Source organism: Acyrthosiphon pisum, chromosome X (assembly GCF_005508785.2).
Source record: "Acyrthosiphon pisum isolate AL4f chromosome X, pea_aphid_22Mar2018_4r6ur, whole genome shotgun sequence".
Taxonomy (NCBI): Eukaryota; Metazoa; Arthropoda; class Insecta; order Hemiptera; family Aphididae; genus Acyrthosiphon; species Acyrthosiphon pisum.
The window spans coordinates 96324852-96350740 of NC_042493.1; the positions used below are offsets into that span (position 1 = coordinate 96324852).

Here is a 25889-nt window from a genome sequence, read left to right on the forward strand (position 1 = left end):
AAAATATCAAATAAACTCAAAATAAATTAGGATTTGAGTAACCTTATATCTGCCAACTAGCATATAAATATAGGTATTGCTAACTTTTGGTTCCACATTTTTTTCTTCTTATATGTACCTACTAAGTACTTATATTTAACGTAAGAGATTTAGTAAACTAAATTATATTAACTAGATATATAAATAAATAGATACCTATTGTAATTATAATAATATATAATAACCGTCATTCAATGAAATTTTTACTTTTATGCAGTTATTTTATCTATATTTCTTTTAATTACGTAGACACGGGTGATACGATGACACGATGTAATATTATAAATATAATAACAACAGAATATTGTAGATTTCTATTTTAAATTATCTTTCTATTCTACATTACGATAAGAGTCAAATAAAAAAGGGCCTGACTGTGATAATCCGGGGCCCGGATCATAAATACGAACGGGGGCCCGGGGTGCTACTTGGTGTATAGCACCCTGGGCCAGTCCGCCCCTGTAAGCAATTAACCCAATTGCTAGTTTATCACAAGCACATGCGCGTTGTAACTCTTCGCATAATTATCTATAAGTCACAATCACTGAATTATTCTAAATCACAGTTCGTGGTTAATTATATTATTATAGTAGGCATTATACTATTTTTTCAATATAATATTATATTTAAATATGATATGCTGGTTTTATAATACATAATATGTGGATAAATATGCAAGAAGTTGCGTCACGCATGTGCATATCGAATACCTAATTCGGTGACTCGTCGTTGATATTGGCAAAGTTTTTTTGTATTGTAAAATACGCTGTAGATCCATCCATAGTATAATGATTTAAGGGTAAAATTAAAGCCTGTTTTCCTATTCGTGATAACTGTTTAACTGTGAACTTCAACTGATAACAATATGACACGACACGTTCTCTTTATCTTGCATTATTCTTCACTATTCATCGTTGCGTTTGACTGTTTGAGCTTTGAGCGTAGTATTATAGAATTACTACATTAAAATATTACTATAATACTATTTAGTATATACTATTCTAATATCTTTTGTGTACAATTCAACGTACTTTTTTATTGTGTTATACTAGCTGAACCCGTGCACTTCGTTGCCCATTAAGTGTAACAACTATATGTGACTCAAACTTTGTTCTATTCGTTATTTAATATTCAGTATATGGTTTAGTGTATTAATCTTAAATTTTCCGTTGCCCGGAAAAAAATTCTGGTTCGCAGCAGAACATTATCAGGTAGGCAATCTACCTGTGGTAGATCGCGGACCCCGTGATGTATGTACATTAGTGTATGATTTAACCCTAAAGAATCAATGTTATACCAAGTTTGTCGTATTCTACCTATGGTGGACTGATATAATCAATTAACACAAAATCCTAACTTAACCTAACCGTACTAAAATCAGATGAATAAACGCAAACGCATACAAAAAAATTCATTCAAATCGGTCTACCCATTTAGGAGGAGTTCAGTCACAACACACGAACAGTAGAATTATTACGCTTAGCAACACATTCTGCGATTCATTTTTACATTATATGAAATCAACAAACTTGCCCGATTAACCAATAGCAACCAATATAATATAATGCACTGTTGCGCCACTGTTGTATTTTTGACATACAGATTTGAGATTTCTTACCTTTCGGGTGGATTTTCCTAAAATTAGGAATTGCTTATTGGTACTCGTGGAAGACTTAGTCTAAAGGCTTGCAGTCTAGAACTCGGTTTGGCTGGATGGTTCGAAAAGTTTGATGTGATGGCTCCGGCCTTGGGCAGTAGGTTGGACTATATTGGAGATCCGTATATTTTAATAAATAATACATAACAATGCAATAATAGGTACTCGGTATCAAGGATACCTTAATTTTTGAGAGACTATTACTATTGCATTAAAATAATAGATAATACCTATATTTTATATAAATAATTTACGTTGAAAAGTACCTATACGTGATTAATAATATTATTACAGTACCTACTTAAAACATATGTTATTTTTCATTAGTTCAACAACCTATTTGAGTTTAAAAAAAAACTAAAAAGTTATCGAGAAGAAAATATGTGTAAATTTAATGAACTTACTTCATAAAAGTCATGTGACTTCATCGCATACGGAACAGTGATACAAAATATGTTGCGCTTGATCTCATACTTAAATACAAATATATATATATATATATCTAGGCAGGTACATAGGCAGACAATTGAATGAAAGACTAATTTCTTATAATCGTAATAATTATATACTTTTATTTATTCATTTAATAACCGTACAATTTGGCTTATTGGCATAGTAACAAAAAGTAATAGCAGTACCTATTTAATTATTTAAATAATTATTATAATAAAAAACAAACAAATAAACACGTAAATCGTAATGATTTTTAATAGAATGACGTTAAAATATTATAAGAGTTATCGACACGTCATAATATATTACCTATTATGTATTGATCAATGGTACATTGGTGCCCACCTATTTCTTTTACAGTTAGGTATATTATGCTGTTATACGTGAGTGACAGTAAAAAGCCATAGGAATAATATGAAAACTAAACTAAATAATATTTAGCCATGTAGGTACCACGAAGGCTTTGGAATAGAGGTGACCCTCGAAAAAGTATTTGAGTGTTCACGATAATGTTACTTGTCATTGTGTGCACTAAATAAAACAAAGTTGTCATTTTTGTTTCACCTAAATAATTATCTTGGCGAATTCTGGTGTACTATAATTTTGGAACCAATAGAGCAAAAATATAATAATATGACGTACAGATAGTGGTAGTCTTAGCGCTGTCTAGTGGTATTAATACCACTTATAGGCTATGTAGGCCATTCCGGGGAGGTGATCAAACAGGAATGTTGAGATTTACGGCGGACATTTTTGTTTATAAATGGTTGCCATGGGTTTTAAAACTAATATAATAATGATTATTGGTTGCCGTGAAATCAGTGTATTCATTCAATGCATTTAATTTTTTTGTACGATGTGTTTTGATTTTATATATGTATCGCAATTAAGTAAATATTCAGCGTATTATACTAACATATAAATTACGTACATAACAACAATACATGGACCTCGTGGATTTGGAGAAAATAATGGTCGATAGACTCGGCATTCACAATTAGTTCAGCCGTTTAGGAGAAGTTAGTGACATACTTGGTATAACATTGATACTGTTGAAATGTACAATTAATATTAGTAGTCAGCCTTGACATGTGTGTACAATTTAGTATCTAGTTATACGAGCGTAAGACTCACTCTCTATACGGATGTAACATGACCTCGGTTGTGCATATATATAGGGCCTTCGAAGTATGTAAGAATCACTTGCACAGCCACCGTCGTACAGTGCGTACCTATACGGTGTGTGTGTACAGTCACGTTAAATTGTCCAGTTGTACGTTATTATATATTATACTCATACATAATCATATTGTCGTGTTATTCATTTATATTAATGCTAAAACAGTTAGTTTGTCAAGCTGCACTTTCAACAGATACTTTAGAGTTGAATTATAAAGTTACGTACAAACATCATGGAGTCCGCGATCTAACACAGGTAGATTCCCTACCTGATAATATACTGCTGCGAAGCTGAATTTTTATTCCAGGCAACAGAAAATTTAAGAAAAATTTTAACACCATACACCGAATATATAATAATGAATTTAACAAATTTTGATTCATATAGAGTTGCTTGTTATTTATTATATTTTTTGGTAACAGAATTAACTACTTACATGGAATCTTGTTTTAAATTTCCAAGCCTTAGATATAAATGTTGAACATTTTATAAATTTTTAACTACAAAATAATTATTCAATTTTAAATTTCATAAATTTTGTCAAAATTCGATCTTTAAATACTTATAAAAAAAATTGTGCCTATGTATTTTTAATATTTTTCTACTGCTATTGTAACAATGTATCAGGAGCTCTGTATTCATTTTTACACTTTTTGGCCCAATAGATAAAACTTTATTGATATTTATAGAAAAAAAAACTAAAAAAATTTAAAACTGATAATGTCTGTAAACAGCTCAAAAAGAGTCAAATTATTTTCAAAATTTTATCATATACAGAAAATTCTGATATAAACATTCAGTTAAATTTCCAAGTATCTACAGTCATTCGTTTTTTAATTACAACAAAATAAGAAAATCGTTACATGAGAAATCGAATGAATATCAAATGTTGTAAAAATATGAATTTCAAACGCTCATAAAAATTTAATTTGACTTGCTAAAAGGTTTTTTTTAAAAAAGGTAGACAAAGTTATGAAGAATCTTGTATTAAATTTTCAAATCTTAGATTTAAACAGAAAATTTTTCATGAATTTCTAACTCAAAATAATTTGCAAATGTTCGTCACTTTTATGTATTTTGACAATATTTGAACTTTAGGTGCTTAGAAAAAAAATTTGTGACTATAGATTTTTAATTTTTTTCATCTGCCATTGAAACTATACAATAGAAACCATCTATTAAATTTTCAAGCTTTTTACCAACAAATAAAATTGTATTAATATTTATAGAAAAAAAAAACTAAAAATTGGAAACTTAAAATGTCCGTAAAGAGCTCAAAATATTTGGAAAGTGTTATGATGTATAGAAAATGCTAATATAAACTTTCAGTCAACATTTTGTGTGCCTACATTCATTTGTTTTAGAGTTATACCAAAAACCAAAATCAATTTTCTCGAAAACAGATTTTGCATAAAAATTCCCGTTTTTCCTTAATTTTTCATTTGTTTTTCACAGCGATTTTGAAAACTACTGGGAAATTTTTACTTTTGACCCCCAAAAGTACCAACTAAATTCACTTTCATATCAGAAAAGGTACTGCTGAAGAAAATCCAAGCACTTTTACTGTCTTAAAAGGTGACAGACACAAAAAAAAATAACAATGAAAATAAAAAAAAATAAAAAATAAAATAAAACACACATTTTTGTAAAATCAATACATTCATCGTTCCACTCAGAAACTAAAAAAGTTTAATTTAACACCTACCCAAATTTTAAATGGTACAAAAAATATTTAAAAATAACTTGTCATCAAATGTATTTAGACTGATGAATTTGTATGACATACACTTTGTCTGTAAATACTAAATATTATATTATTATTTATTACGAGTATTTGATGCAATATTTTACAAACATTGAGGGTGATTTTTGGCAATATGTTTGGTTTAGAGTTTGTAACGAGTCAAAACCACCTCTTATTTAATGCTAATAGATACCCTCCCCATCACAGTGTACGAGCGATTGGTCGACCGTCCGAGCTAAGTACACCGTCGTTTTCCGTTCCGTAGAAAAACCGTTGTCCGACGCCACCGTATTCTTCTTGAATCTTGAATGAGCCACCGTACGAAATGAGTGCGCCGTCATTGTACGTTTTGTACTACCGTTGTCCAACGCCGTTTTCTTGTATTAATATTATGAGTACATCCGATTTTTATATACGTTTCACATTGTTCATTTAACAAAACGTTTAGAAATAAAACATAGCATTACATTTTGAATGGAACTAATGGAAGGATTCACAACTGTATAATAATTCGCTCTGTCGTACGTGGTTATGAATTATGATTAATATATTTCTTAACTATATAGTATTAAATTCAATTAATTAAAAAAACTAACTTACAGTTATTTTTGCTTTAAGTCCAGCGTTGCAGGTTTTTCGATAAATATTTGAGTGTATAATATAATGATATCGGTAGACTGTAACATATCATTAGCTAGGTACGGTAGAAACTGAATTTGAAATTGCCAGCCTATATATTATTATTATGTTACCTAATACCTATTTATATTATTATCTGACGAAAGGCATACAAATTATATGAACGATATCACGTACAGTTGTCTCCATATAGGTAGATACGAATATTAATGTTGATTTTATATTTTATTCAAAATCATCGTCTTACTTAATTAGTATATTTTTGGTTTACCAACAGCAGACTCAATTAGTAGGTACCTATATTTCTCGTTTATACCCGGTACTCAGTTAATATATTAGTTTTTACCCGTTCATTTATTGGGACTCAATTAGTATAGGTACAGCGCCCTAACATGTGATTATAATGAAAATATTTTACATTAAAAATACAACATTTATAACGTTATACCATAAGAGTATGATATTTTTAATTATTAATTTATTTTTCATATTATTATGTTGTGTTTATTATACTGTGTTATGCACTTTTCCTCTTTTTTATTATGCTTGTGTTTTTATGTATTAACATCTGAATTGCTACCAGGCTTAATCCTAGAAAAAAAATATCTATGTCATTGATAAATTCACTTGTGATTCAATTGCGAGCAGTATATTATTAGGTAAGCAATGTGTATATAACCTGCTGTAGATAACGGACCCACCGTGATGCGTACGTAAGTGTTTAATTTAAAGTAGTTTAAGTACCAAGCTTGTCTTTTTTACTTAATTCAACCAACGTTATGTGTACCTATTTATCAATATTATAATAATATAATACCTAATTATCATTCAAATTGTAGTTTTAAGATTCTGAGCGGAGCGAGAATGTTAATGGTTTTCAAATGGTATTTTATATTTTTTTTTATCCCGTATACAAAATTTTTACCAGAAGAGTGCTTTGATTTCAACATATTATTATAGCCTCTTATGTATAAACGTAAGTTTCAAAAAAAAATAGTGAAAGACATGATAAATGTAGCGTTGCGCTCATGTGTTTAAACGTGAAATCGCAAACTTTGGATGGCTATAACTTCCAAAATAATAGTTTCCACAAAAAAATTCAAACGGTTTAGAAATCAGCGTTGAATAAAAACGTTATTGGAAAAAGAAAAAGAAATTAAAATAATTCAATTCTAATTATTTTTTTTGCGTAAAGTTTTCACCAATAACTTCAAAACGAAGTTTATCCAGGCTTTTTTTTACATTCTTACAAAGCACCCTAAAAAACACATTTTGAAAAAAAAAAATTAAAAATCGAAAAGTTGCTAAAACACAATAATGGCGTTTTGTTTATTAATTATGTCGATTATATTTTATTCACAATGTTATACCTACATAATAGGCGGTTAGAGCACCCTTCACGGTGTGTGATAATATTACTACGATAATAGAATTGTATCATAGTCGATGCTTAAGAATAAGTTGGTATTGCTTAGGCTAATTTTGATAATTTAAAAAATAAAAATTTGTCGTTATGACTAAAAGCAATGCTTACGGTAGGTCTTGACAGACCTTAATTTAAGTAAGTAATATTTAATAGGTTCATTGGTTCATTTCTAAAACCAAAGTGTCGTTTATGAACCTCATAATAGTCATGAGCAAGCAATACTTATTCTTAAGCATCGACTATATGTCCCTTAGATTTTTTTGTCGCCAATGCTCAGAGCATTTCCATTAAAATGCAGTTAAAAAGACTCAAGCTATACCGTAAAATGTATTAACTATTTAATTGTATGATACCTAACTCAGTTATAAATTATTTTTCAACTTTGTTTCCCAATTGCTTACAAATAATATTATCATTCTGGAGTGGTGAATTGTGAAATTATAACCGGGTTTCTTCTGCAGTCCTCGATATCACGAAAAAAAAAAAGTTATTAGTAGCTAGTAATATTTAATTTTGTTCATTATCTGTAAGCTATTATATCTTAAATGTAAATTGAATTACAATATTAAAATCATGACTCCAAAAATTGAAAATTCTCAAAAATTACTTATGTGGCCAGTTCCAAGGAATCATTCAATTAGTTAGGTATATGCACGAATCTTCATCATAGTTTCAATTATTTTAGTTCAGTTTTTTAGTATTCAAATTTTAAACTAATAATTAATATTATGTAAGAAGTTATTTTAAATTATTATTTTAAAAACAAGTTCTTTTTAACATGCATATTGCTGTAATTTTTTTCACTTTAAACTCAATTGATTAATCAGAACTAAATTTGCATACTAATTGTTATTGTAAAATTTAAATCTAAAAGTTATGTATAAACATTTTTTAAATGAAAACAATAAAATAATAAATTCAGTTGTAGTTAGTAATTAATTATTTTTAGTTTATTATATCCTAATTTCCTAAGTGTGCATAAATAATGTATCCTAAAAATAATAATATAATCAATAAAATACTTGCCATGATGGTCGGGTATCCGTCTAGATGCTTTTAAATTGTAAGTAACTGTTAAGCACTTTGTTGTTTATAGTAGCTGATTGGTTTACCACCACTGGTTCGATGACAAATAATAAACCAGATGTTCTAGGTGTGTAGTGGTGTACTACTGTCACTATCACTGTGCATCAATGTATCTTCCTGTTTTCCATATTGATAGCTTGGTTGTAGATATACTGGATACACAACTCCTATATTAAATTGCTTATAACACATGGACCATTCAATATATTTTGCAATAAGGTAAAGAAAAATGTAATAAGAACTATATTGTAGTGAGCCCTAGTGGCAAACTGTAACAGTAACTTGTACAGACTGGATAATATTTCAAAAATATCATTTAAGGAACGCTTATTAGTTCTTCATTCTTCGATAATTTTATGAGAGGTCCCCTTTTATTTCATAAAGTTGTGCAACCATTTTTTATCTACAACCGTGCTTGGTAGCATCACTAGTTGATAATATTTCTGTATAATATGTGATGTTTGATCATTTTAATGATTCAGAGTCGTCAGGCAATGATGGTTGAGGTGGGAAAACATTACGCACATTTGGTTTCTCGGTGCGCCTCTCTAGCCGCCCTCCCGCTGAAATTGTCATTTGTTCATCTAATAAATTGCTAAATAACCTACTCAAAACACTAAAATATTTGAATCTAAATATAAGTAAACATATTTTAAATGATGAATTGTGCATTTCTGTACAAATATATTATGCCTACTGGTTACTAGAATTAGTAGAATCTTATTAGGATTTATACCACCAGCTTGTTGTATAAGTGTTATAACTTATAATTAAAGTCTTAATAATTTGTCATGTGGCTGTGATTGTATTTTATGGTTGTATTCAAATTGATATTTATTAACATAAAATATTTATACATATTATTATTATTATATTTTACAGACACTATTCAATGCACATTTTTGTGATTTTTGCATATTTTTTAAAATTTGAACTTTTATATTTATATTTTATATTTATTTATTAACGGGCTGAGCCCTATTACTTACCTACAATACTTTAAATGTTTTTAAAAAAAAATGGTGTATATGTATTTTTAATATTTTTCAACTGCTATTGTAATAATATATCAAGTCTATAAAAATTGAAAATTGAAAATGTCTGTTAACACCTTAAAACGAGTCAAAATATTTTGAATATTTTATCAAGTTTAGGAATTGATAAAATAAATATATGATAAAAATTTTGTTTATTATTAGTTTTTTAATAACTTACAACAAAATAAGAAAATCGCTTCATGAGAAACCAAGTGAATATCCAATGTTGTAAAAATTGGAAATTCAAATTCGCATGAAACTTTAATAATATAAAATAAAAAATAAAAACCCACATGATTGTAAAATCAGTACAATCATTGTGCCTCTCAGAATCTAAGAATTTACAGAAATTATTAATCTCGTAGATGCTCTTCAGTTTGATTAATCCTTAATTGACATACCGCAGTTTTCAAACCCTAAAACACATTAAACAATACATATAAGAGATTTCTTCTAAATGTTTTAAAATTACTAAGGTTACCATTTTCCAGGTTGATATGAGCATTTCAGAGATTATATCTTCATCTGCTTTAACCATATTAAGAGAAAAAGCTTGTGATTGGTCAATAAATGGAGCACGGTCAGCAGCCATAATTATTAAATCTTTTTGATCAATTTCCCATTTTGTTTTATACAGTTGTTTTAAATCTTCTGGCAGGCCTTTAATTTCCTAAGCACATAAAAACATTAGAGTTAAATGTCTGATATCTAATATTTAGAGCTCAGATGTTTATGACTCAGCATATTTTTTTTGCGCGGTCAGAATTACACCGGAGTGAGATATAAATTTGATTCATGGAGTCTATATTAAAAATAGGCAAATTTTTTTTGCATATTTTTGCATATTTGACATTTTTGAGTATATAAATGCATATATTGCTAATTTCTAGATTTAGTGGCATTTATAATATTTAAATGTAATATAAACATAACACTTTATAATTCGTTGGAAAATAAAAATTCATATATTTATATCGCTATTTATAGTGTACACACGAATGTCGGAATCACCTGTCGACGATCATTATTGCGATAAGGCTATCGATAATAGAGTAATAGTATAGGTATAGATAAGTATAACAATCTACGATTTCGACGAGTTTATATTTTTGTTGACATTAAATATTTTCAGTTTGCAGCAGTCCGCATATTGCAAGTTGTGTTTTTTCAACTATACAATTTTTCTGATACACGTTTTATTTTTAAAAATATATATTTACAAAATGCCGAAATGTTCGTCAAGTTTAAGTAGTTTTGGGAAAGAGTTTGGGGAACATGTATTTAGTTCCGATGGTAAAATATTATTTTGCAAATTGTGTGAAGTCAAAGTGTCTGCAAGTAAACGATTTTTAGTAACACAACACTTGAAAACTGCAAAGCATGAGCACGCAGTAAATAATAGAAAAAGATGCGAACAAAGAACAGTTCAACTGTTTTTTACACAAAATACAAATAAGAAAAGTGATTTTAACTCTGATCTTGCTGAAGCATTACTTTCAGCTAATATTCGACTCTACAGGGTAATCAATTTTAAATTTAAAGAGTTTTTAGAGAAGTATACTTCTAAAAATATCCCCATCGAATCGACCTTAAGAAAAAACTATGTAGATGATATTTATAAAAAAAACTTTAACTAAAATATAATCCGAGGTCTTTAATCGTAAAATATGGGTATCAATCGATGAGACAACGGATGTAGACGGCCGCTATATAGCCAATGTTATTGTGGATGTACTTGATTCCGAAATGCCTGGTAAAGTCATGCTTATGAACATTTCGAAAAAACAAATGGTACAATAATAGCTCAACTCTTTGATAGATCTATGAATTTAATTTGGCCACAAGGAGTAGAACACAATAATGTTTTATTGTTAGTTAGCAACGCCGCACCATACATGGTAAAGGCCGGATTAGCAATTCAAACATTTTTCCCGAAAATGCTTCATGTAACTTGTCTCGCTCACGCTTTACATCGTGTATAGTAATTTTCCGTTGGTTAACAAACTTATTTCGTCTATCAAAAAAGTCTTTCTTAAATGTCCAGCAAGAATAAACATATTTAAAGATGAAGCACCAGGACTAAGTTTGCCCCCAGAACCAGTAATTACATGTTGGGGGACATGGTTGAACGCGGCTATTTATTGCTGCGACTCATATACAACAATTTTAAAAATTATAGAAAAATGTTATCTAGATGATGCTTTGTCTACAAAAACAGCTCAAGAAGTTATGGGTGAACGAAGAGTTGAAGCAAATTTAGCTTTTATTAAATCAAATTTTTCATTCTTATCTTCGGCTCTGATATCTCTAGAAGAAAAGGGGAAATCTCTATCCAGTTCGATTGCCAATGTAAACGTCGTTTCAGAAAAATTATCAATTACAGCTTCATCTCCTTAAGGTAAATCAATATACACAAAATGTCAAAAAGTTTTGGACAAAAATTCTGGGTATGAAGTATTTTCCAAAATTTCTTAAATAATAGATGGAAAAACAGATTCGTTTGATGGACTTCCTAAAGCTATAGAAACTATCGACATTGTTAACTTTAAGTACACACCGGCTAACCCTGTACACGTGGAACGGTCATTTTCGGTTTACAAAAACATACCGTCGAAGATCTTTCAAATTTGAAAATATGTCCAAAATCATTGTTATACAGTGTAATGTTGATATTTAAATTATTTAACCTGCGTAATATGTATTTTAGTTTATATATTTATAGTATTTTATTTATTTTATGTATTTTTCAATGAAGTTATTTTAAAATCATTTGAAACAAAAGTTATTCTGAATCACTATTCTCCCATTTTTTTGTAATTGTTTAAAATAGATATAATATTTAGTACACATCTAATAGTGTTCATAATTTATTCTGAATTAATATTAAAACCTTTTTTGCATGTATTTGTTGAAAAATAGGTATATTTTGAAATTTTGAAATGCATATTTTAATGACATTTTGGTCATTAATATCCAAGCTCTACTAATATCTAATAAATTTCCTACCTGTACTGAACCCATATTATTCATCAATTGATATTTTAAATTATCATCCCAAAGTTTACGATCGTGCAAATCTTTTAATAGATGTGGATTCACAACCTTAAACACAAACATTTTTTAAAAATAAAATGAAAAACTTAAATTAAGTAAATTAAAATTACCTGAATTTCTTTTGGTTTACTTTCTCCCAATGAAATATACCTACGTTTAACATTGGTGTCTAAGGGTTCAATAGAATTCACTTTTCCACAAATTGTTGACTCAACTTCAGTATTTGAAGTAACTGTCACCAGAGAATTTCGTAATCCATGTTGTGTAATTTTTGTTTTTAGATTATTCCAATCCCATAAATTCGAAGGTTTTACATTCCACAAATCAAATTGTAATAACTGCATAAAACAAATCTATAAGTCTATGTACAAATATTAAATATTTAATAATTGTTGTCTTACCCCTTTACTTGTCGGACTATTTGGAAATGTCTTATACGGTCCATTTGTAGTAGCTAGTTCACAACTTGCTTCTAAAGCACCATAATAAATAGATTCGTGAATTTGTGTGTTAAGAACTCTAGCTTCTTTATTATCAAAAGGATATTTCATTTTAATAAATAAATCTGCTAATCCTTGGACACCAATTCCAATGGCCCATTGATTTTGTTTTAAGCCTAATTCCAATTGTTTTTCCTAAAAGAAAATTATTAAACACTTATACAGTGGAATATTATGATAAAGTATAGAATTTTACCTTGTTAAGTATAACATTATTGTTATCAATTATTTTATTCAAATCATAAGTTAATTTCTTTGCTGTTTCCTTAAGTTTGGAAAAATCAAAAATATTTTCTGATGTTAAAAACATATCTACTGAAATTGAAGCAGTAGTACATGTGGCCACCTATTGAATATTATTGAAATTAAATTTATAATAAACATAAATATTACTGTATTTGACATATAAAATGATAAATATTTATGAATTTGTCTTTATTTTTTATGCTACATAGTAATACATTTCTATAGATAAAATATGTAAGGTTACTTCATCAGATGCAGTAAACTGTACAGTATCTCCATTTCTACCAGCACATTGGATTGTTCCCAAATGAGATTCGTTGCTTTTAGCATTACACGCATCTTTAAATAACAATAGTGGCAAACCAGTTTCAATCTGAGATTGAATAATTTGTGACCATAACTTTTTTGCTTCAATTTGCCTCATAACAAAACTTTTACTTTTTAATTCATACCTAGGAATATTAATAATAATAATAACTTACTATTTAAATAAAATATTTTTTTAATTACTTAGATAAATAACTTACTCTTTATAAAGGTTATCAAACTCTTTTCCATGGACATCTATAAGTCCAGGACAATGATCAGGACTCATGAAACTCCACATTTGGTCATTTTGTACTCTTCTCATAAATTCATCTGGTATCCATAAGGCTAGTTGACAGTTTTTTAATTTTATATCTGCAATAGAAGTCATTCTAATTTGGTCGATGACTTTCATTATATCTGCATGCCAGAGTTCACAATAAATTGTTACACCTTTAATGCTCTTAGGCCTTTCTAATGTTTCTGAATTGCGGACTATGGAATCATATTGTTTCAACATAAGAGGGAGACCACTAGATTCCCCATAGCTGCCTTGAATATAAGTGCCTGCAGCACGTATTTTGTGTACATGAAGAGCAACACTTGAATAAGGCAAAATAAATGAAGACAAACGGATGGACGTATCATAAATACCATCAATGCTGTCTGCTATCATTGCTACTGAGTAATGGCTAATAAAATACAAATATAAGTATACATTTTTTTTCTAGAAAATCTTAAATTTTACCTTATAACTGACACATTGAGTTTTCTAGCAGCTGGCTGCAATTGCATAACTACTGGAGAAAACATACATAACTTTTGAGATAACATTTTGTATGTTTCAATAGCTGAATCAATATCATCTCCATGAATACCTACAGCAACTTTCATAAACAAATGTTGAGGTCTTTCAATAGTTTGATTTTCAGATTTAACTAAAAAATGTTGGATTAAGTACTGAAAAACAAATACATATGATCCAATCATTAGTATTAATAACATTTATATTGTAATATATAATGTACATAACAAAATTATATATTACTTTAAATCCAAAGTAGTCTAATATATAATCATTTTCATAATTAATTGCCTCGTTTAATCGATCTTTATGCTTCATGATAATTTCATAAATATCATCTGATAAACCAATATTCCAATAATTATAATTTTTATGAATATCATCAATCACATCTATAAATAAAATAAAATAAATTTATATTTGGTTAATACATTTAAAAAGACACCAGCGTGTGTTCTCTCTGTCTTACGTACAACATAGCAAATGTATGTCCAATTTTGTATAGTAACCTTTTATAATAGAGTTAATTGACTTATTAATCAACCATAAAGGTAAGAACATTAACTGTGGTTTCACACGAGTTTTTTGATATTTTCATTTTCAAGACAATTATGAGTAAGTAAAAATTCTCATAACTCGCTTACATACTAAAATATTGCAAAAAACAGATAAAGTTATTACTTATTACCATGAAGTCTGACAATAGGTGAATTTACTCATTTATTAAGGATTACTAGATTTAATTGGTACTGCTGAACACAAACTTTCTACGTTGTAAGATTGTAAGAAGGAGACAACATTACAGGTGTGGCATCTTCTTTATAATATAATAATTCAGTATAAACTATACTGTATAGAGAAACATAAAAGAGTAATGTAGAACTGTAGAAATACATAAGAGTAAATATTAATCTTGGCCCCATAGACTAACAAAAACTTATGTTTTTATTTTGTGTGCTTTTAAATGCAATACTAATGACCTTAGTTTTTAAAGCAGAAATGAATAATTTGATAATCAATAAAAAAAATTAAGTTGTGAAAATTGTTCTTTAGATAATTTATTTAGCTTAAAATAGATACATGTAATCAAATAGAAATGTTCGAATAATTTTTAGCTATTACTTATTTTATAAGATTAAGCATAATGTGCTACAAAATAAAATATTTTGGATAATTTTTATTTAAATAATTACTTTATAAAATTATTTGAATAACAACATTTTTATTTAATTTATTAAATTGTTATTTAAACACCTAACATTTTATTGAAATAATGCCTTCCTTTCTGGAAGCATATCCTGATATAACTAATGTTAGGATTTCTGTTCAATCTATATTTAATGAAAATATGATACCACTAAATTTTTCTTTAGTTTGCTTATGTAAATTAGAAATAGCAATGCGAGCTGCTAGTTTTTCATAATCTGGATGAATAGTAGCCATAGTAATTGCCGTTTCAGCAGCTGCATCATCTAGTTGAGATGTAGTAATACCGGCGTACAGAAATTTTTTGATCACATGAATTGCAGTTGCTGCCTAAAAAATTTAATACAAGTTTTGTGTTATAATCTAAAATATTAAACTTAAAAATTAACACTTTTTTATTACTATTATTTTATAGAAAAAAAAACTGCGTTAAATTTTACCGCAACTTTATAATTATAATTATTATGTTATACAGCTGATATATTCGGAGGTGTATTAACATAACATTGTCCATGGTCATTGTATACATAAATAAAAATAATTTGTTTGGTTTAACTTACTGGATCAATTTTCTCCAAGCCATAGCATAATTGTTTAATACGTGCAGTAATTGCATCATAGTGAACTTTTTCAATAGTGCCATCTAAAATAATAATAATATAATAATATTATTGTTGTTTTATTTAAGGTAAATGTATTATTTAAATCTTGAAGATAGGTACTAATAACAGCATGAACCTGTAAATCAGTCTTAACAAAAAAGACAATGTTACAGAATATAGCAAGGGCGCCCACACGTAAGGGGAAGAGAGGGGCCATGGACCCTCCTGCTTTTTTGTGCCAATATGTGTAATATATAATATTATAATATTGTTATGTTTTTAAAAGCTATATTTTTAATTAAGGATATCATTGTTTATTCAATTTCATAGTGTTTCGTATAATTTATTGTTCTGTGGTTAGAGAACACAAAGTAGTTATATTTCATGAAATAGATTGATAATTGATTATCCAAGTGATATCATATATTGTGAAATCGCAATCGTGGTCTTAACTCTTAAATCTGACTAGTCAATTCAATTTGTATTTTATTTTGGTTTGTGAATTATAATTTGAAATTCTTATGAAGTTGTTGTATTATTATCATGAAAATTATTACTTTGTAGTCTGTGTTAAGACGTTGTCGTATTAGTACCTGTTATATCTTAGACTTGAATATAATATTAATAATTAAAGACATAATTTGTTTATTTTTTTAATAAAATGTTAGGCCAGTTGTGCTAATATTCTAACTAACTATTTTAATTAAAAAAATAAAAACTACGCATGATGGAAATGAATCAAGTACCTACTTCAAGTTCAATGTTGACTACAAATACACCAGCTACAAGCAGTGTAACAACAGAAAACTTTAAGATTAGTGATGAATTAAAATACAAGTTACTTTCTAATGTTTGGGTGCCTGATGAGGTATATATATTATTTATGCATTTTTGTTAGGATATTATTCAAATAATAAACATGATATTGAGCTTTTTCTTGGCAAGTCTATTGACAATACATTACAATATAAAATACTTATATCTCCATAGAACCCTTATAGTGATTATGATTTTAAAGCAGATATTAGTTTTGAAATTATGAAGTTCATCCTAAGTACTTTAAGCAAACTAAAAAAGAAAAATTTACCATACAACTTCAAAATCTAAAATCATTTTATAGAGAATTCATGGAGAATATTGAAGAAGGCCTGGTATGGTACAATATGTGGAAAGAATAAAATGATAACAATCTAGATTTTATGAAGTTATTAGATGAAGCCATAATTCTACCTTCAATAAAAAAAATGTATTTCATTGAAAGGTCTTTTAGGTTAGTATTATAATTTATAATATATTGTGTTATTTTTACAATTTTAATTGGGTATTAATTATGTTTTATATATTTTGCTTTGAATTAGCTTGCTTAAAAGACTTAACACATGGATTCGTAGTACTGTTACCGAGAACCACTTGAATGGCTTGGCAGCCTAATGAATATTTACAAAACTTATGTGCAAAATCAAAAATCAAACATATTAGATGAAACAACAAAATTATTTGTTATAGATGTTTATTAATATATTGATTTCATATCAACAACGCATTTATAACTGTTTATTTTTTTTATATAAAGTTACAGTTTAATAATTATTTACAATAATCAATAGTGTCATGATTAAATACTAGGTTAACGCAAGACTTAATTGACAAAAATAATAAACATACACGTAACGTAATTTAGGTACATATAATATCATAAATACCTACAATAATATATTGGTAGAATAGAAGTTAAAACATAATGCACCTAGTTAGGTTACATACCTCTTTTTTGAACGTGCAAATGCTTCTTCAATTCGGCCATAGTAATACTGAGATAGGGTCGATTTAAAGTTAGTACAATGTCAATAATGCGTACTTTTAAACGCTATAGTTTTCAATCGAACACTGAATACTGAACAATGAACGGCCGCTTAACAATTGTAAATGTGCGCGAACAACGTATCTAACGTCGTAACGACCGTGAAGTGGTGAAAAACAATTTACCAGATGGTTTCTAAACAATCTAAACCCTATAGTTATTAGTTTCAACACCAGTCACGAATTACAATTTTGTAACATCAGTCGACGAGATGTATTTGTATAAACAAAAAAAAAGCCACGAGGACAGAAGGCTGTAGTTTCCCGCCAAAATGCTATTGTCAAAACAATGAACCATTGAAAAAAAAACTCGTTTTGGTCGTATCCTTCGGGTCACTACCTTTTGTTCCACAAAAATTTTGTTCCCTAAAATATTTGGACCAATGTTGATATTATCCATTGATATTAAACTAATGGTTGCGGCATAACACAAAAATATGTAAGCTAACATAATTCATACTATTATTAACCGCTAGATGTCATAATTCTACATATCTGTACATATTATGTTTTCTCTCTCTTACGAGAGTTTTACTTTCCTTGTCACACAGAAGATGTGTGCGAGTGAGAACCAATCGTTTCTCTCTCCGTTATGTTGGCCTAAACAGTGTATGTAGAATGTATAAAGGAATACCTATGATATTATCACACTTTTGAGGACTTTTGTCCCACAAAATGTTTGTTCCTTGGGACTTTTGTTTCACGAAACATTATATTTTTAAACGGTTTATCCGTTTTCTAAAATCGGTTTCAAGGCCTGGACTATATACGTTCATAAAGTAAACTTGATAGTTGATAATACCGGTATCCAATTTTTTTCGGTTTCGGTTATGATTTTGTTTTCCGAAACTGTTTCTTAACGGTTTCGAGCCCTGAAAAAAACTAGTACGTTTTTCCTTGTCCCTCGGGGGGAGTGGTGTAGCAACCCACAACACAGTTCCAATATTGTTACAGTAACCGCTGTATCAGAACGCCAGCTATGCGCCCCGACTCCTAGCGTAATTTTAAATCGTGTCACAGTGGCTCCTCGATATGTCGTTATTTAAGCCAAATCACATATCATACCTTTGCGAAATTAGACTGTGAAAGTGCAAGACTACCATGTAGCATGTAGTTAGTTATATCAATCTATATGATAAAATAAATATTAAGTAAATATTTTATATAAAGCACGTCATGTTGTTGAGTCCATAGGGATCAGATCGCCTTCGCAGTGTTGTCTCCTATTTCACAATTGATGAAGAGCTACATATAAGGACCATTTCTTCTGATATGTTAACTGATAAGTTTTACAATTTCATCTCACTAAAGAAAACCTCAAATGAAAATGCAATTATATGTTTCTACAAGGGTTATAATAATCAAATAGATACCTTTAAAAACATATATTTGTTTTTTATATTGAGAAATTAATAAGATAGAAAATAATGAAGAACAAATACAATTATTTTGCTATTGTGATATTTATATTTTATATAAATAATTTAACCAATGTAGTATTGTTTTTGTTAAAGTAATATTTATGATGTAATAACTTACTAAATAACTGACATTTTTAGAATATGTTTATTGTTTAATGTAACACTATTACATTGTACGATGGCTTTACTTACTTTAGTAAAATTATATTTCTATGCAATGTCAGTCTGCCTCATAATTGGGCCTCTGACCCATTATTATAATTAATATTATTAGTTTACAGAGAAGCAGTAGTAAATTACTACAACATCACAATATATTAAATGGAAGTGTTATCAACTGATGATGATTTTGGCAAGCACGGTTGTAGGTAAATTGGTTGCACATCTCTATGAAATAAATGGACCCTCTCATGTCATTATCATATAATGAAGAACTAATGTGCGCTCTTTGTGTGAAATTTTTGAAATATTAACCATATTATATTAACCAGTCAATACAAGTTACTGTTACGGTTTGCCTCTAGGGTTCACTACAATATAGTTCTTATTACATTGTTCGATACCTTATCGCAAAATATATTGAATGGTCTATGTCTTATAAGCAATTTAATATAGGAGTTATGTAAACAGTTTATTTACAACCAAGCTATCAAGATGGAAAACAGGAAGATACATTGATGCACAGTGATACTGACAGTAGTATACCACAACACACCTAGAACATCTGGTTTATTATTTGTCATCGAACCAGTGGTAAGCCAATCAGCTACTATAAACAACAAAGTGTTTAACAGTTACTTATAATTTCAAAACATCTAGACGGATATCCGACCATCATGGCAAGTATTTTATTGATTATATTATTATTTTTAGGATACATTATTTATGCACACTTAGGAAATTATGATATAATAAACTAAAAATAATTAATTACTAACTACAATTGAATTTAATATTTTATTGTTTTCGTTTTAAAATTTTTTATACATTACTTTTAAATTTTAATTTTACAATAACAAGTTGTATGCAAATTTAGTTGTAATTAGGTTGTATTGATAATCAATTAAGTTGAAAGTTAAAAAAAAAAACTATAACAATATGCATGCTTAACACGTTGACTGCCACCGGCCGCCGGCAGTCACACGATTATGCATCATCTGTACGCCAAGTATATTTTTCAGTGTCATTCCAAATTTGTATATTATACTACGTATTTGAAAAAAAGTTTAAAAATATAAAAAAAATACATTTATTACATCAAAAAATTTGTAATGATTCCTGCTACGCCACAGCACTTTTTTGGGTGCATTATTGTAGCGCCATGGAAAAGTTAAGAATATAAAACCATATTCATATATGGCCACCGGCGGTCATGTGGCATAGTAGTAATGATCAACTGTGGCCGCCGGCGGTCACAAAAACATACAATTTGAAATTTACAAATAACCGCCGGCGGCCACATGGCAGTCAACGCGTTAAAAGAACTTGTTTTTATAATAATAATTTAAAACAACTTTCTATATAATATAAATGATTAGTTTAAAATTTGAATACTAAAAAACTGAACTAAAATAATTGAAACTATGATGAAGATTCATGCATATACCTAACGAATTGAATGATTCCTTGGAATTGGCCACATAAGTAATTTTGGAGAATTTTTGGAGTCATGATTTGAATATTGTAATTCAATTTACATTTAAGATGTAATAGCTTACAGATAATGAACAAAGTTAAAAATTACTAGCTACTAATAACTAAATAAACATATATGAGTATATAGTACTAGAATTTAATTTTTCTATTTTATACTGTAAATTGATTTGTCATAATTATTGACTTAACAAAAACTAAAACAACAATGTATGCATATTTAAATGTCTGTAAATTGCCTTTTATATCAGAAATTAAATATTAGTACTTAATAAAAACTTAGGTACATGGTTTAAATATATTATAAGATCATAAATATCTAAGAATAAAGAAACTAAATCGCCGTTTGGGAATTTTTGCATTTTGTTAATTTGATTTAAATCTTACCGTCAGTTATTGTATAGTTTAAATAGTTTATTAAATATAATTATTTATATTCCAAAATCTATCAAATTTTTTTAGAGATGGTTTTAAATTTACTCCTTATCTTAATAATTTATTTCTAATAAAAAATAGTGGTTTATTTCTAACAAAATAATAAATAATAAGTCACCTAAATTATGCCACTTAAAAGTTATTGATAAAAATTTTTAAAAACCTTAAGGGCTTATAAATTTCAAATTATGAAACAGGGGCATATAAATATAAAATTGATTACTAACTTTTATATAAGTCATATAAATCATAGCTTTGTTTTGTGTATCCTAATTGTTGGTAGGATTATCTTTATGGGTTGTGGCTAACATTGATTCTATGTCCAAGTCTTCCGTTTTATTTTTCACATTTTCATTGTCTTCATCATATTCTCTCTTAACACTGTCTTGAGTTTCTTGATCAACTTCTTCTAGTCCAAGCACGACTATATCTTCTTCTTCTTCATCATCTTCTTCTTCTTCTTCTTCTTCGACAGCTTTTTCATGTGCAAGCTCAGGTTTTATTTCCGATTTGGCTTCTTTTACAGTCTTATCTTCCTGAGAGTTTTCGGTTTCTTCTTTTTGTTTAACATCTGCAGATCCTTCATTAGGGACATAGTCATTCAACATTATATCTGTGTCAACAGTGCCATTGTTGTTGTCCTGTTGACTTATGTCTACGTCCATAGGAGACTCCGCTTGTTGATTATTATCTTGAGTCTTGGGTGATTCTGGTTTCATAACTTTAGATGTAGCTGGACAAGAATCTTTAGTTGCTTTTTCCTATAAGTAAATTAAAATAATTAGGACATGAAGATTTGTTTAAATATGAATTTTTCACTTACTGTATTTGAGGTTGATCGAATTAATAGATTATGGTCTTTACGAATGTGATCAAGGCAATCACTTTGACTATTAAAGGCTGTAGAACACATCTTACATCTATAAATTCGTTTCTTCTGTTGTGGTACCTAAATTAAATTAAATATTTAATATAAATTAAGAGACCAAATCAAAATTGTGTCTCAAATTATTATCTGCTTTTATAATAAAAGTAAATGAGTTACATAACTAATCATAAATATAGTATCATTGAAAGAAATTCTTTTACAATTAAAAGTCAATAAATAAAAACATTAGTACTATAATATTAAATATTTATTAAATTATGATCTTATCGAACAACTAAATAGGATATTCATAATGAAAATTTGTAGTTGTTACTGTTCTTCACAGTAGCATGGTCCAATTATATAAAATAGAATGTAATGATTGAGCATTAACATATATTATTATTAAAAGTTGTGAAGTCTAAAAATCATAATGAAAGTGTTTATAACTAAATTAAAAAATGAACTTCAAAAATATTAATAGGATCTAAATTTATAAAGTAAAAGCACACATTTTTTCTTATTCTTACTGGGGTTAATGCTTTATTCGTTGCTTGGTTTAGAATAGGATTTTCTGGCTCCTTTTTGTTCATATGAGTGCGCATGTGGAACCTAAAATAAAATTATAAGTAATAAATTTAAAATAATATTAAATAATGTACATACCGAACATGCTCTAACTTTTTTGATTGGAATAAACAAAAGCTGCATTTGTATGTTTTCATTTTATTAGCACTTTCTTGTTGTGTTGGTGGTTGTTGTTGTTGTTGCTTCTGCTGTGGTTTTTGTTGTGTTTTTAAAAATTTTGATGGAGTTAGAACCGGCATAACAAGGGCAGCAGTAGGTTCAGTAGGAGAAACTCCTATTGTCATACCACTAGATACATTACGCTGACCTTGTTCCACTTGATCCTCTGCCTCTAAGGGTCCATTGACAATCTTAGTAAAAGATAAAAAGATATTTATTTTATAAAACAACTTAATATTATGTAGCTTATTTCTAATTAGGCTCTATCTTTACAATAACATCCTCAACAGCATGACCCGGGGGCAACATTCCATATTTCTTTTGTATAAAGGACAACATTGCATTTTTAACAAGTTTCAGATCATTTTCCATTTTGTCCAAATATATCAAAAGTGAATTACATTTCTTGCACATATGATCAGCAGGGGTTACAATAACCACAGCATCATCTCCAATAAGCTCAGCAATTTTTTCTGGGTAAGGTACCTCACAATATGGTGTAATGCTTGAACACACTCGTGTACGTTCACCGTACAATTTTGCATCACATGTAAAACAGATATTCATTGTATCTAGAAAATAAATAATGTAATGTTCTAAGTTATAACTGATAATTAAATTAACAATAACTAATAGAATATTAAGAATGCTATTAGAACTAAAATATACATTATACATTGTACTTTATAACAGTTATTAACCTACAATGTTCAACTATACAATCTAAATCAACCATCATACTAAATAACAAATCAAAATGATATAGCTTAGCTAGAAACAATTATATACTTACTTTAGTATAAGAAAAGTTGTGTTACAAATAGACAATTTAAATCAGTTCCTAATTCATTGAGATCTAAATATGATGAAAAAATTAACCCCAGATAGCATGGACCAAAAATATTCACAAGAATACACGCAACTGGTGTTTCTGACAGTCTATCGAACCGTTTTGGGAATTGGTGTCAAACCAATAATCTCAGAAGGCACCACACCTCAATGATTATAATTATAATGTTATTTGTCAGCAATTGGGAAACAAAGTTAAATATTCATTTATAATTGAGTTAGGTACGAGGTTAGGTATCATGCAATTTAATAGTTTATAAATGTCACAGTATAGCTTGTCTGCATTTTTATGGGAATGCACCTTTAGCATTTCTAAGATACAGACATTTGAATTCTTTATAGATGGGAGTTGTATCTAATTTTAGTTTATTAATTATACAGAAGATACTAATTTACTATAGATAATTAATTTCCAATTTGTGAAACTTAATCAAAAAAGTTCTAAAAGTCCAGTCTTTTAGACTGGAAGCATTATTTCTAGGGTATAAACTAAGGTAAAAATTTAGTGGGGGTAAATTCTCGAAAAATATTAAGCACCTTAACATTTTGAGAAATTCCAGTTCAAATATAGATGGATATTAATAACTAGGTACTACTGATTCAAACTCAAACTTTTAAAGCAAAATGAAGTTTGATACTATTTAAAAATAAAATTTAATTTATATTGTCATTACCGAGGTCATAACTTATTCATAGAGCACACATATTTATGTACATATGAGTATCACAATATGTCTTAGATGCCTAAGTGTAATATTCAATTCATGATGAAGAAAAAAATGTACACAATCACATAGCTTATTTTATAATTATTAATTTAGATATTAGGCAAAGAAATAATTAAAAATAGGTACATTTAACTGCTTAGGAAATTAGATAGGTAGGTATTTAAGAGACACTACATAGCCGTTTGTTGTATTCGTCTTACAATTGCGTAACATAAATGTTAATAGTGATCTGCTGAACGTAAAGTTGCTATGTCTTGCACTTGTAAGACTGAGAAAAAAAAATATGTATGTTCATGCTCTTAATGCAAAACTTGATTTTTTTTACAAGATTATGAACAATAAGTTTATTTCCTGTTAAAATAATGAAAATTGTATTTAGTGTATCAAAAAAACAATTGGGTTGCAGTAAACAAAATGTATCTAAGTATTATTAAAATTACAAATATTAAAAATGGTAAAATCAAAAATGTATTTAGTTAGCTCTTTATTGTATCAATGTTACTACCAAGTGTACAATAAGTTTTTTTAAATTAATATTATTCAAAGAAAAATTCACTATATGTATTTGTTAATCACAATAAGTAAATGAGATGGTAATACATATTATATACATAATCATAATAAATAATAATATTAAAACGTGAGAAAGGAAACTATCCAGTGATGAAACCCTTAAGAAGAATTGGATTATTAAATCAATTAAATTAGTAGGTTACGGCACCAGCGCTTTTTGAGGCTGCGTGGTGGATTGTCAAGAACAGTATGTCATAATAGCTGAGAGATAAAAGGGTAAGAATGGTGTTAGAATATGGAGTGAAACGTATTGGTATTATAATGGATTTTGGTTAGTTGGTCGTTGGTCCAATGTTCCTATTTTTAAGGCTTTGTGTAGATTATTTGTGATGTACTTGTGGGCTCGAGCCTAAAATAAGTTATGATTATAAAATGTATGACAACATTTAAGGGGGGCAAGGATATTTGAAAATTAAATTAAAAATCAATTATTTTAATTTTTAATTTCAAAAGTTTTGTACAAGGTTTTAAATCATAATCAACAATATTATTAATTTTCCAGGAATTGTTAGTAGAAACTCAAAATTAGGATTTAAAAATAAAATTAATTATAGCTTATAAGTAAACTAGGTACCAATATACCTAGTGTAAAATAATAATTAATAATATTATTTGACATATTTTTATAACTGAAATACTGGTACTGGTGCACGCATGTATAATTGGTAGATTTGACATAGTCGATACGGTAATGAAAATATTTGATGTAACGAGTACCTATGGTAATTTTGTTACTTTTCAAAAGTAATTTACCTAACACTCTTCCTTAAAATAT

General features: G+C 28.3%; 2 protein-coding genes across 2 annotated transcripts; both read right to left on the reverse strand.

Annotated features, from left to right (window-relative positions):
• Positions 1-9559: 9559 nt before the first annotated feature.
• LOC107884892 (ribonucleoside-diphosphate reductase large subunit-like) lies at positions 9560-14119 on the reverse strand. Its single transcript, XM_016807949.2, has 8 exons — positions 13589-14119; positions 13306-13513; positions 13012-13161; positions 12717-12950; positions 12426-12653; positions 12268-12363; positions 9743-9931; positions 9560-9677 (listed from the first exon to the last, which is right to left on the reverse strand). The coding sequence occupies exons 1-8, from the start codon at positions 14041-14043 to the stop codon at positions 9615-9617; spliced, it is 1623 nt and encodes a 540-aa protein (XP_016663438.2). The 5' UTR covers positions 14044-14119; the 3' UTR covers positions 9560-9614.
• Positions 14048-17887, reverse strand: LOC100167614 (ribonucleoside-diphosphate reductase large subunit-like). Its single transcript, XM_029485697.1, has 5 exons — positions 17745-17887; positions 15939-16021; positions 15528-15708; positions 14416-14564; positions 14048-14327 (listed from the first exon to the last, which is right to left on the reverse strand). The coding sequence occupies exons 1-5, from the start codon at positions 17782-17784 to the stop codon at positions 14112-14114; spliced, it is 669 nt and encodes a 222-aa protein (XP_029341557.1). The 5' UTR covers positions 17785-17887; the 3' UTR covers positions 14048-14111.
• Positions 17888-25889: the final 8002 nt, after the last annotated feature.

Excerpts from the sequence above, each read along its gene's own strand:
- LOC107884892 (XM_016807949.2), bottom strand. The coding sequence starts at position 14,043 with ATGATAGCAGACAGCATTGATGGTATTTATGATACGTCCATCCGTTTG. Across the intron at positions 13,162-13,305 it reads AGTTTACTGCATCTGATGAA|GTGGCCACATGTACTACTGC; the intron begins GTAACCTTACAT and ends AATATTCAATAG. Across the intron at positions 12,951-13,011 it reads ATAATGTTATACTTAACAAG|GAAAAACAATTGGAATTAGG; the intron begins GTAAAATTCTAT and ends ATTTTCTTTTAG.
- LOC100167614 (XM_029485697.1), bottom strand. The coding sequence starts at position 17,784 with ATGGCCGAATTGAAGAAGCATTTGCACGTTCAAAAAAGAG. Across the intron at positions 15,709-15,938 it reads GCTTGGAGAAAATTGATCCA|GCAGCAACTGCAATTCATGT; the intron begins GTAAGTTAAACC and ends TAAATTTTTTAG. Across the intron at positions 14,328-14,415 it reads TAGACTACTTTGGATTTAAA|TACTTAATCCAACATTTTTT; the intron begins GTAATATATAAT and ends TTTGTTTTTCAG.